Source organism: Buteo buteo, chromosome 25 (genome assembly GCF_964188355.1).
Source record: "Buteo buteo chromosome 25, bButBut1.hap1.1, whole genome shotgun sequence".
Lineage (NCBI taxonomy): Eukaryota > Metazoa > Chordata > Aves > Accipitriformes > Accipitridae > Buteo > Buteo buteo.
The window spans coordinates 6,596,069-6,608,275 of record NC_134195.1 but is presented as its reverse complement, the minus strand read 5'-3'; the positions used below and the strand labels follow the sequence as shown (position 1 = coordinate 6,608,275).

Genomic DNA, 12,207 nt, shown 5'->3' with positions numbered 1-12,207 from the left:
TACTACTAATCTGTTTTCCCCCAGTGACACTCTGAGGAAAAATGCTTGATTTTTTGCTTTATTTGTGCACAAAGGAAAGTGCTATGACAAATAATAGTATTTCCACTTGGAGAGCTTAACATGAACCCCTTTTGAGATATACTGAATGCTTTTCAGACCAACTGGCTTTCTCAAGGAGATCAGTTTTTTGAAGTATTACTCCTATTAAAGGAGGCTAGCTCATTTTTTTCTAGCGTTCCCTTTCCCTCTCCTCTTTCTCTGATTTTGCTGACAAACTCCTTCAAGGAAGGGAAGTAACACAGAGCTGGTGCTGAGGACATACTGGAGTGGATGGGTTTAGTCTATTTAAACCTTGGGTTCTGCTTTCTCCTTGTCAACACCTAATTAGCCTGTCTCTTTGCCAAACTTGGGAGAAAAAGCCTGTGTAAAAACTCGACGTTCCTTCCATTTAATTGAAGGTTGTAAAGTTCCCTTTGTGACATGAATGCTCAGGGAAGAAGTATATAACTGACAGAAAACCCGCGGGGAAATTTAAGGAAAAAAAAGGTATTTTTAGGCATCATGAAGGTGCTAAGGACAGAAATAGCACTCTGAACATGTGTGTAGTTATAATATGCACATGCAGGTAATTTTTAACAAGAATGCGTCAGTATGTTCCTCTGCTTTTTCAGTTCCTCCATGTTGCCCACTACCTGTCCTAATGGGCTGTGTGCTGTGTTTTCTTTCCAAAGCGTACATCCGATCCAACCAGATTATGGGCTGGGGAGAAAAAGCTATCGAAATACGATCAGTGGAAACTGGACACTTGGACGGTGTGTTCATGCACAAAAGGGCACAAAGACTCAAGTTCTTATGTGAACGCAATGACAAGGTATAATTCCACCCCTGACACCACCCCCAGCTTGGCCAAGATGATAAACATGTACTTTAACTGGGTACTTGGGTTGGGTTGACCCTGACCAGCAGCCAAACACCCACCCAGCCTCTCGCTCACTCCCCTCTCCTTTGGGATAGGGAGAAAATAGAAGGAAGGCAAAAAGACTCGTCGATCAAAATAAAGTCGGTTTAATAAGGACACCAAAAGCTCCACACGCAAGCCAGGCAAAATAAGGAATTCGTTCACAACCTCCCATCGGCAGGTGGTTGTCCAGCTGCCTCCCGAGAAGCAGCCCTTCAGCGTGCGTAACGCTTGGGAAGACAAATGTCATCACCACAACGTGTCCCCCGGCTTCTCTCTTCCCCTGAGCTTTTATCGCTGAGCATGATGTTACACGTTATGGGACATCCTTTTGGTCAGTTTGGGTCGGCTGTCCCAGCATTGTCCCCTCCCAGTCTCTTTCCCAGCCCCAGCCCACTGGCCTTTGGGGGGCGAGGGGGATGGAGAGAACGCCTTGATGCTGTGCAAGCGTTGTTCTAGCGGTAGCCAAAACACTGGTGTGTTAACAACGCTGTTTAGCCAAAAACGCAAAGCCCAGCACCACCCGGGCTGTTACGAAGAACGTCAGCTCCATCCCAACCCAGCTCAGCACTGCGATTGCGCTGTAAATATCAGGGACAGTGAAGGCAAATTACAGCCACTGCTGTCCTACCTGTGGAATTCACCAATTTCTTTTCTTCACAGGTTTTCTTTGCCTCCGTACGGTCGGGTGGAAGCAGTCAAGTGTATTTCATGACCCTTGGCAGGACTTCTCTTCTGAGCTGGTAGAAGCGGTGGGATTTGGCGAGGAATTGCTGACATCCAGAGTCTGAGATCTTCATAACTCGGAATTATTTTCAACTGGAGTACAGACCTGCACTAATGCAGCACTCTGTGTAAATGTGTGTGCAGGCATCACTGGTGTTAGGTTTCTTTTTGTTTTTCAACTGAGGCTGCGACGCAGCTGGTGCTGTAAAGATATTGCCATCAGGTGCTAAAATGTCTTTGAGATTTGGGATCACGCTAGAAAGCTATAGGTCTTCTTTTCCCTTCAGCTCCAGGATTCCTAGGCTTTGAAGGACTCTGTTTGTTAGTGTTGAAACAGAGCGGGGGAAAAAGGAAAAAAAACCAGACTTACCATGAACATGCTGTTGAGTGGACAGGAGGCAGGCAAGAGAAGGTGAGAAGTGGTGTAGAGAGTCAGACTGGCTGAAACAGAGGGCAGATCTAGTCTAGTAATGTTAACAATGTATTTAATTGACATTTCTTTTTTGTAATGTGACAATATGTGGACAAAGAGGAAGGTGCAGGTTTTAAGAAGTTAATATTTATAAAATGTGAAAGACACAGTGACTAGGATAACTTCTTCTTGGGGACAGGGAGGGTGGGAAGGGGCTCGGGGTGGAATTCTTCAGTTTTTTTTGTTTCTGCAGTTTTATTTTGGCCTGGCCAATAACTTTAGTCATTTTCTGTGTACCAGGTATTGCCTGAAACATGTGCAGATGATAAAAAGAAAAAAAAATAAAAAAAAAAAGAAAAAAGGAAAAAAAAATTCATTTTCTATAATGATTCTGTGTTAGGCCAGAACTTGGTTATGTCACAGTATTAGCACTGCCTCAGTTAAAGGTTTAATTTTTGTTTAAACCTAGAAGTGCAACAACAGTTTTACCACAGTCTGCACTCGCAGAACTTAAAAAAAAAAAAAAAATTTAAAAAAAAAAAAGGAGAAATAAAATCCAAACTACATATGTTTATTTTTTGTGCCTACCTCATTGTTTTTAATGCATAAAATAAAAGAGGTGGTTTAGTTTATACGTTTTTAGATGAAAACCATTAATGTCTAATTTAATCTTAATACCAAAACTACCAGATTGAAAGGTTTCTGACTGTTATTGCATAGCAAGTTTCAGCAGGAGGAGAGAGTGGTCCGTTGGGGCAATAATGGTAGCGGTATGGCAGTGAGACACTGATTAATGTAATTTGCTTACAAAATTTGATGAAGCAAGCATTTTTTTAAACCAATTTCATCCTGAATAGAAGTCTGAATTTAGCCTAAACCCAGAGGTTTCACTCTTCTAACACGTGGGCTTAGTAACAGGCAGGTAAAAATAACTAGGCTAGTTCTATAAACTGTTAAATGTTGTAGGAAACATTTTGGGGCGGTGATGTTTTTCTTTTTTAAGAATGCAATGCACTAAAACTCTTTTAAGAATGTAGTTAATACTGCTTATTCATAAAAACAGCGTATACCTGTGTTTAGATGTAAGATCCCAGCTCTGGCTTTTTTTCTTTCTTTTTTTTTTTTTTTTAAAGTCAGTTTTATTTTATGAATAAGTTCTGACATTTGTAATAAATGTCTTGAGAGTAATAATTTGTTTAATGGCTACATGTTCATTACTTGAGAAACCTTGAGTGTATAATAATCTGTTGGTGTTGTAATAATGCACAGTGTCACAATTCAGCCATTTGTTTCATCCTTTTTGTTTTCACTTCTTTTTTTGTTTTTCTTTTTTTGTTTTGTTTTGTTTTTTTTTTTAATTCCTATGGTGGGGTACTTTGTTGACAGCTGCCTTAAGCTGTTCATTCAGTGAACAGGCTCCCAGTGTTTCATGGGCTTTGTCTTCTGCTGTGGTTAACTTTCCTTCATGGCATGACAGGTAGGGCTTTTTAAACACGTATTCTTCAAATCAGTCAAGCCGATGGCTCGAGTGACTGGTCACACAATCAATTAAGAGCCAAGAGCACCGAGCGTGCAAAGCTCAGACTCGACAGACCCTTCTTTTGGTGTCAAATCTGACTGCTGTAAATCCTTCAACCCCAATCAGCGTTGCTGCTGAAGACTCTCCTTCGAACATCGTAGACGGTTGAAAAGCGAGCGGTAAATGCGTACCGCCAGCACACGTGTGTGCACACACACCCCACACCCCCCTCAAAAGAATCAAAACTCAAGAAAGCCTTACATTTGCTGGCGGAGGAGTACCTAGAACTATTTTTTTTTTAATTGTATGACTTTTGGATAGCGTTGAAGGTGAAGGATGTGTTCTTTTCAGGCCCGGTGTGGTCAGCCAGAAGAATGATCAACCTTTTGTACTATAATGAACTAAAGGGGACTCGGAAACACAACGTGATGGTAGACGTGGGTGTAATCACACAGCTGCCCTGTAGTGTAGTTTGCCGAAGCTGATTCGATCGAATGTCAGTCTGCGTGATTTAAATCTTCCAGCGCTATGTGGTCAAAAATTAATCTAGTCCTTGAAAGTTGATGCTATTCACCTAGAGGAAGATGCCTCAGTACTGTAGGGATGCCCAGGTCACGGATATGTGCTGTTGAAGTTTTGAGGCTCCGGGGGGGGAATCTCCTTCCTTCCTTCGGTGGGGCTGCCCGCCTGGCAGCTTCTGCCTCCACAGAAGTGCCAACACGGCAAGGCAAAAACAGTATTACAAAACCACTACGTATACCAACATCGAACTCTTCAAACAGTGCTTTTGTAAGCAAAGAAGAAAAGAAAAGCTCCTAGGTTTAGTTTTAAGCTTTAATAAGTAATAATTTTCTGTATCTTTAAGTCAAAGTAACCCTAACTTGTATGACTGCAGTGTTTTTATTTTTTATCTTATGCACATGTTATGTTGGAGAAAATGTTTACAAAAATGGTTTTGTTACACTAATGTGCATCACATATTTATGGTTTATTTGAAAGTGATTTTTGTGGGTTTTTTAGTTTTTCATAGTAGTAGTAGTACACTTTTTGTGATTTATAACCCCAAACTCTGCTGATTATAAAGATGCTAAACAATAATACAAAATGACAAACTGCATTAAAATTACTAATCGTAGAGCTGCAAAGCAGACTGGTGACAAGTAAAACACTCAGCCTTTTTTTTGCAGTGCTATCTAACTTGTCTTCTGTGTATTATGGAAATTACTGTTTTTTCCCCGTTTTTCCTTAAATAAAGTCAAATTGACACCTATTGTATGTGGAAAGTATTTTGAATATCTGCTGGCTGCAGAAATCAAGCTGCATGTTGCCTAGTTGCATGTATCGTAAGAACAAAAGCCTTATTGTCAAATCTCATCATTTTAGAGATTTTGACAATAAATGCGGGCTTTTGAGGGCTTTTTTGTTGTTGCTCTTTTTTTTTTCCTTAAAGCCCTTTCTCCTGGTGCAGTTGCTCTTTTGAGAATTACAGTTTTCCTCTTGAAGAAAAAAAGCGAAAAACTTAGAACCTTAGTGAGCACTGGGTCATTTGGAAAGAAGAAGTTGCACAAAGGAGAGCCTGGGTGCGTTGCGAACGTGCCCTCCCGCCACGCTGCTTTCAGGCATGTGATTTTTGCGAGCTGGCATTACTTCTTGCCGAGAGAGTGCGATGAACGGGGGTCTCGAGCCAGATTCTCACACGGCATAAAAGCACAGCTCCAAAAAACTCAGGCTTTCCGAGTCATAAGCTGTGAGTACTGAGCAGGTTTGATGCAAAGCCGCTGTTTGTGCCCCCAGGGTTCTTGTTGGCCTTTGCCCGTGTTTTTCCACCGCGGGCTGTGTCTTGTTTTGTGAAGTGGAGATAAGCAGTAGATGTTTCCTTCCGAGGAGGCTGGTCTCTGCGAGAGGAGGAGGAAGTCTGCGTTCCGGGCTCCTGCCTTTCCATGCGCTCTTATCTGCAGAAAGCGTGGGATGTGGTGTAAGTTGAAAAATGTTTCAGGGTTTCACTTGCTTCCTATGGACAAAGGTATCTGAAATCCTCGAGCCCCACAGCTTTTCCGCTTCTCCAAGTGTAAATACTGATGACTGAGCTTAAAAAAGTAGCAGGACCAGCCAACTGCTGGCCAGGCTCCTGTCGGCTCCACTCCAGTTGCTGCTCCAGAGCTGCTGGTTTTCTTCAGTCGTTCTTGACCTGTTGAAGACTTTCCTCAGTTAAACACACCAAGCACAGTCGAGCATCTTTGCTAGTCATGAAGATGGGTATGAGCTGTTGCTCATTACAGTATGTGGTAAGTAACCGAAAGCAGCAACCCCAGGTGTGAACTTCACAGTGGGTGCTGGCAGAGGCAATAGAGAACACACAAAACCATCACGCTCCTGTGAAGAAAGGCACAATTGCAGTGATTTACAGGAAGAAGGAAATAAAAAAACTGAGACCATTGGAAACTGAGCAGCGGATCTCGTTCCTCTGTGGGACTTGTGTAGGTAGCAGTGGCAAGAGAGGCCCAAATTTGTACCTCGTGAGGGGAGGAGGGATGTCCACAGGGCAGAGGAGGGCAAATAGTGCAGCAAAAGAACATGTGTCTTTGAAATTTAACAACTGCAGAGAAAGAAATGATCAAACATCGAAAGGAGCATTTGAAACAATTTTTTTACAAGGCTTTTAAATATGGAAGTTAAACATTAGTAATGAAGAGTGCAGAACATTTACCCATGAGATTGAAGTTAAAACCCTGCAAATTAGAAAAGATACAATAGGCAGCCCTTTTTGGGGGGTTGCTTTGCTGAAAGACACATGCTAGAGCATTAGGATCGTATAGGACCTTGTATGAAAGGGGGAAAGTCTAGTTTTGTGGGCTGCCACCTTTTGTGCAGAGAGCTTGTTAATTCTTCTGCTTGTATCTATATCATGGTCTGGGATGAGGACTGCAGTATTGCTAACAAGAGACTGAAGTTGTTGGAGAAACTTCTTCAAATGCAAGAACAGAGCCTATGGTGGAGAGGGGAGACTGCACCGTGCGTTCAGCACGGGACTCTGCTGTATCAAAATGGTCCAACGCAACAAATTTGCTAATAGCAATGCGAATGCATTTCCACCTCAGTGTCCAGTGCCCTGCAACCCACCCGTAAGCTCCAGCATCTCAGCCCAAAGTTCTTTCTATCTCTTATTTCAACTTCGCTAAAGAAGTATCAGCACTGAGTTGTGCCGTGTTGGTTGTACAGGATTCCATAAGCACTAGTCATGGCCAGCCTGGTTTACTTGCTGCTGGTTCTTACTTTGCCCTTAAATCCCAAGCAGTCCAGCAGGGAAGCAATCCCAGGAACTTCACTGTGAGGTTTCTTTTGCTACAGGAGAAACGTGCCTTACAGCCAAGATTTCAGCTGCACGTGAGGGGTGTCCCTTGCTTGCCAGGCTATTTTGGTGCACGTAAGGGGCACAAGTGTGTGCCCAGCACCTGTAAAAATGTGGGCTACAGCTGTCTTCCAGTATGCGCAAATTCACTGCTGAGCTCCAGCACCCAGCTGTTGGCCTATTTCCAACCCATTAAAGACGGGAAGGCTGGTAACAACTGTCTTCTTTTGACTTAACCTCCTTTTTTAAGAGGTTTTTTAACACACTGCGGTGTTGGTGCTGCTCGGGGAGCTGTGGCAATGTAGGGTCAGGCGCCGGTATTGCTGCGTGGACTGCTGTGGGGATTACTGGTTGCGGGAATTAAAGGAGAACATCAGGTAATTGCAGTCACTTAATTTTCACTCCGTGATCCTGTGCCTCCACGCAGCATACGCTCTTATAAAGGGTAAAAACTCTGTTCTAGAAATACTTCTTCTTTTCTCTCTGGTTTATCCCACGCATGTTCTAAACAATAATAAACCAGGGAGAGAAGGAGGGAGGAAGGTGTTTTGTTGTTTAAGAAGATAAATCTCTGACTCAATAAAAGTATAACCATTCCAGCTGAGGAAATGACAGGTTTTTTTCCTTTGTTAAATTAAAAGAGGAAATTCACTTTAACGTGTCATTCTCAGGCTCTCGTGGTTCTATGGGGTGAATATGTGGCATGGGAAAGTCAGAATGATTTGTTCCAACTGCTGCACATAGCTCAAAATTTACTTGCTCTCTGTGTGAAATTTTTATTGCACAACCTCGTATTTGTCACTCGGCGTAATTTGTCCATTAAAAGGCATTGCCACACTTCCATTTTATTTTAATATTTGTATCTCCTAAGCAATTTTGCCCATGCCATGTTAGCCATGGAAAAATTGGTTTTCTGGCTATGAAACAACTGTTGGAATGAAGGGATTGTAAAATACTGTTTGCCTCGGCTCTTGTTACGGGGAGATTACAGACAATTTTCGTTAGAGTCCCGTTGGTATAGTTGGCAAGACTCTAGTCTTATAAAGAGGCAAAGCTGAAAGACAGAACAGAGTAAATGATGTGTTTGGGAGCTTTTAGTGAGTCAGAGAGACAGTAAGAAAGCAGAGGTTTTAGTTTGAGACCTTTCCCCTCAACCATTAAACCATCTTAGCCCCTTGGGCTACCAGTGTCTCCCTTGGTGTTTGATGAAGGCAATAGAGTGTAACCCACACGCTTGCTTTCCTGGGCCAGATGCTTCCTAACCTTTGGCAATTAAGACAGAAAGCCGTTAGCAAGGCTAGACCTGTGAGAAAGCAAAGCACAGAGGGACTTCACGTTTTCCTCTTCTGTTTTGCTGCAATGACTTTACCAAATTTTTCACCGCTGCTGAGCATACACATGCATGTAGATGGCACAGAGCGTGCTTACTTGCAGCAAGGAGGGGGCCTGGCTTTTGGCAACCCTGTGTCTCTACTGGTGGTGCCACGAGGCAGAAAGTGGACCTGGGTCCTCCTAGAAGAGCCTTGTCAAGAGCCTTGTCAACCCCACTGCAGGCTTGAGCATTTGTTTAACTTCAAACATAACATAGACGTAATCTAACCTCCTTTCTCCCGAGCCGCTAGTTGTGTCCTAACTTCCACCATTTAGTGCTTAAATGTAGTCCCAAACCTAAAGGCAGACTTCCTAGGAATGGATCCTACCGTGGTGCAGACGACACAGAGCAGCTGGCAGAGCCAGACTTGTGTGCACGTACAGAAGCTTTGTCCTAAGAACTGGCTCGCTGGGCTTCATTAAGTCCTAAACCTACCCCAATCAAATCACAAGAAAATTTGTATGGAAATTTTCTTGATGTTTTGGTAATGAAATTAACTGAAAGATAAGAAGGGAGCACAAACTGGCATAGAATGTTAAAATGCAAAGTATGTAATTACAGACTCACAGTTGTAATGACTCTAATGGATATCAGAGACAAGTATAAAAGGAGAATAAATTATTTCAGGGCATAAAGAATCAGTTATGGGTAATTAAGCTGCAATTATCATTACTGTGCTGCTATGATAGGGTTTTTTTAAACTAATTTTTCTAAAATGGAATAATGCAAGTTAAGCATGAATTCATCTATTATCTGCCATTCAGATAAAAACATTTTTCTAGTGCTTTTCAAACTGTGCCAGCAGGACAGATCTCGGTTTTTACACTAGTGAAAACACCAGGGATTTTTATGAAGCGATTTATTTCACGTCACACAGCTGCTCAGTGGCATCGTTTAAACTCATATTCAGTGAAGTGCATAAACCCATGGCTACTGCCAGTCATGTAAGCCAGCAATCAGGCTCAACAGAGTTCTTCACATGCTTAAGATGAAGTGATTTGGTAAATTGGAAATTCGGGCCTCTAATTCAGAGCAAGAATGGCACAGCTGAGAGGGGCCAACAGCGTTCTTGGTTCGATCCACAGTGCTGAGGTGGCTGAACCTGGAAATTGGCTGTTGAAAAGTTGCAGTTTACAATATTGAGACGAACGGGTCATTGATGCCGCCTTGCCTTCAGAGGCCCTTTGTAAAACGTTTCGGGTGAGCAGCTGACCCATGAGCAGGTGTGGCGTGTGATGGACCAGTAGTTCTGCTGGTGAAATCAGAGACCTGGAAAGGCAGCGGGACGCCTTCTCTCCGTTTTAAGGCACGGAAGACTTTGCAGCTGGAGAATAACCAATGTACAAATTCAGAAGCGACAACACAAAGTTCAGACAGAGGTTAACTTTGCCTATATGGCATGGTAACCTGCACCAAAGGGGCGAGGAAATGAATTCTAGGTTTGATCCCAGCACTGTCTCTCTACGGATGACCCAAGGTAATTAGGGGTATTTGCAGAGGGATTGCTCCAAGTCCCTAAAACGTGGGTGCCCTTTGGTATCCTGGCTGGCTTCCAGCTGCTGCTGCGGAAGTGTTGGGTTTCCCAGGATGATGGGGGTGTCTCAGATACCTTGGACATCTGGAAGGGAGCTGCATGCTTGGGCTTAGGTACCTAAATCCCATCAGAGGTTTTAACGCTTTTAGCGTGATGCTGAGCTCCTCAGTGCAGGGCTTGTCATCCACTGCGTGTGTTTGTGTGCTGCCTTGCATAACTTAACCAGTCGATGCTGTAATACAAACCTTTAGAAAAAGGCCTTAAAAAAAAATGCTGAAAAATTGGAAAATACCAGGGTTTAATTCCTAACTTAACCCAGACACCTTGTATTACTGCTCAGCATCTAAGTACATTTATAGACTTTTCTTGAAGTGCCGTACTCACTCTACAACAGATGGTCCTCATGGGAGGGGTAAGTGTTCAAAAACTCTCTTTATCTTCATTAATTAGTTTGGAGCCTTATGTATATCTTACTTGGTGTCATCCAAAGTGCTCATTTTCTCATAAATTATATCAGCTTAGTATGGTTCACAAATACTAATGAACTTCTCTACATTCCTATAAAGTGAGGGAGGGTTATCATTAGAAGCTTTTTTTATTATTATTCTGTTATCCTAACTTGAAATAAGGAACAAAAGGTTGGATTTTGTCATGGAAGAGAATTTTAAAAGCAAAATGCTGATAGGTGCTGATAGGTAAATGCTTTATAAATTTTATGGCATCGATTAAGTATTTCAGAGTGTACCAATTAAACAAAATACTCTGTCTCGGTCAAACTGACCTCAGACAAAATTTACCTCTCGCCTTCCTTGATCAGAGTGCCTGTATTTCACAAGACTGGCATTTTTCCCCATGGGAAGTATCAGTTAAATGGCAAATTAACTTTCTGATTAAAAAGGAAAAGATTGAGATGGAGAACGTATAGCCTCCCTGTGATATTTATATATGAAGCACTGAAGCAATGTTTTGTCCACTTGGCCAAAGTTTTCACTCGTGAGGTGCCTAATGCCTCACTACCTGCCCCAGGTGAGAAGCTCCTCGTTGCCTTCAGGCCACGGCACCCACAGCTCTCAGCCGCGGACTCGGGGACAAACAAGTGCCAGTCGCACCTGTTTTGGGCAGGTGCTTCTGAGTGGTGGTTTTTGTTAGAATAACTGAGATTTGGCGGCATCAACATGAGCAACAACAACTCGGAGGCTCTGCCAAGCCCGTAAGCCCTTCCTCAGGAACGCTAAACACAGAGAACAAGTCCTTTGAGTTCAGCCAACTGTGTCTCCAACTCACGGAAGAAAAAGAGAGCTTGCAGTAAATGACTGTTAATTAGAGAGGAGATAAGCTGGTTGTTTCCTAAGGAAAAACATGTGCCAAGTAGAACAAAGGGAGGTTTAGGCTGAAAAGGATGAAAAAGGGTGGTCGGGCTATGCTATAAAACCAGTGTCTACAACAGGGCTCTGATTTCTGGTGCCTGTTTCTCAAGCTTGTCTTTGGAAGATGATTTATTCACTGCCTTTAAACATGTGTCTTCTGCCTGAAAGTGCAAGGTGATCCTTGATCCTTCTTTTGTGAAGACAGTGCAAAATAGATTTTTCCACAAATTCTGCTTGGGGGCTTTTAAAGAGCAATTCATTGCATCACTGATGACATGGGAGGTGGGCACAACCCCTCACGCCGCAGCGTGCGGGCAAAAGGAGTAGATCCCCTTGTGCTCCTTGATGCACACGTGCGTGTGCCTCCAAATCAGAGTGTTATTGAGCACTGTTGTTCACATTTCCACAGAGAATGTCTCACAATTGTGTTGCTTAACTGAGATTGAGCTGATATATTGATCCCCCGGGATCAGTTTGCAGCTGAGATTCATTGCAGCAGAATATTTGTTCCTAAAAGACCAGTCAGAATGGAGGGTCTAGAGAGTGACTAACAGTTAAAACATTCCCTTTTATGGGTTTCTCCCAGTCAGAAATATTGTCTGGAAGTGAAATCTGTGAATCTGGATTCTGCAGGAACTTGGATGGAGTGTAAACCAGAAGAAACCTGGAAATCTCTGCTCCTCTCAAGTCAACCGCACTCCAGGTACCTCAGGACAATGAAAGTTAATTCAGGTGAACTGTGAGGAAACGGGCAATGGAGAGAGCTGCCTTCTACTGGTGGAAGGCGGTGAACTCCAGCTTCTGCTCTCCGATTTTTACGCACCCAGCGACCACAGTACAGCCAGAGATGGCACCGTAGCTACTTCCAAACCTGCCTGAGAGCAGACAGACTGACACCAGCAAACCCACCCAGGCCTTTGCTGACTCTCTTCGTGGAAGGTGGTGACATGTTCTTAGACCCTGTGGGTTT

The 12,207-nt window shown here is 43.1% G+C and overlaps 1 protein-coding gene across 9 annotated transcripts in view; it reads left to right on the top strand.

Moving 5' to 3' along the window:
• Positions 1-4,885, top strand: part of MAP4K4 (mitogen-activated protein kinase kinase kinase kinase 4) — a 182,545-nt gene extending 177,660 nt beyond the window's left edge. For all 9 annotated transcript variants that reach the window (XM_075057469.1, XM_075057464.1, XM_075057466.1 and 6 more), the window contains 2 exons: positions 732-871; positions 1,622-4,885. In XM_075057469.1, the coding sequence (XP_074913570.1) occupies positions 732-871; positions 1,622-1,705 (224 nt within the window). In that variant the 3' untranslated portion in view covers positions 1,706-4,885. The remainder of the gene's footprint in view (positions 1-731; positions 872-1,621) is intronic.
• The last annotated feature ends 7,322 nt before the right edge of the window (positions 4,886-12,207 follow it).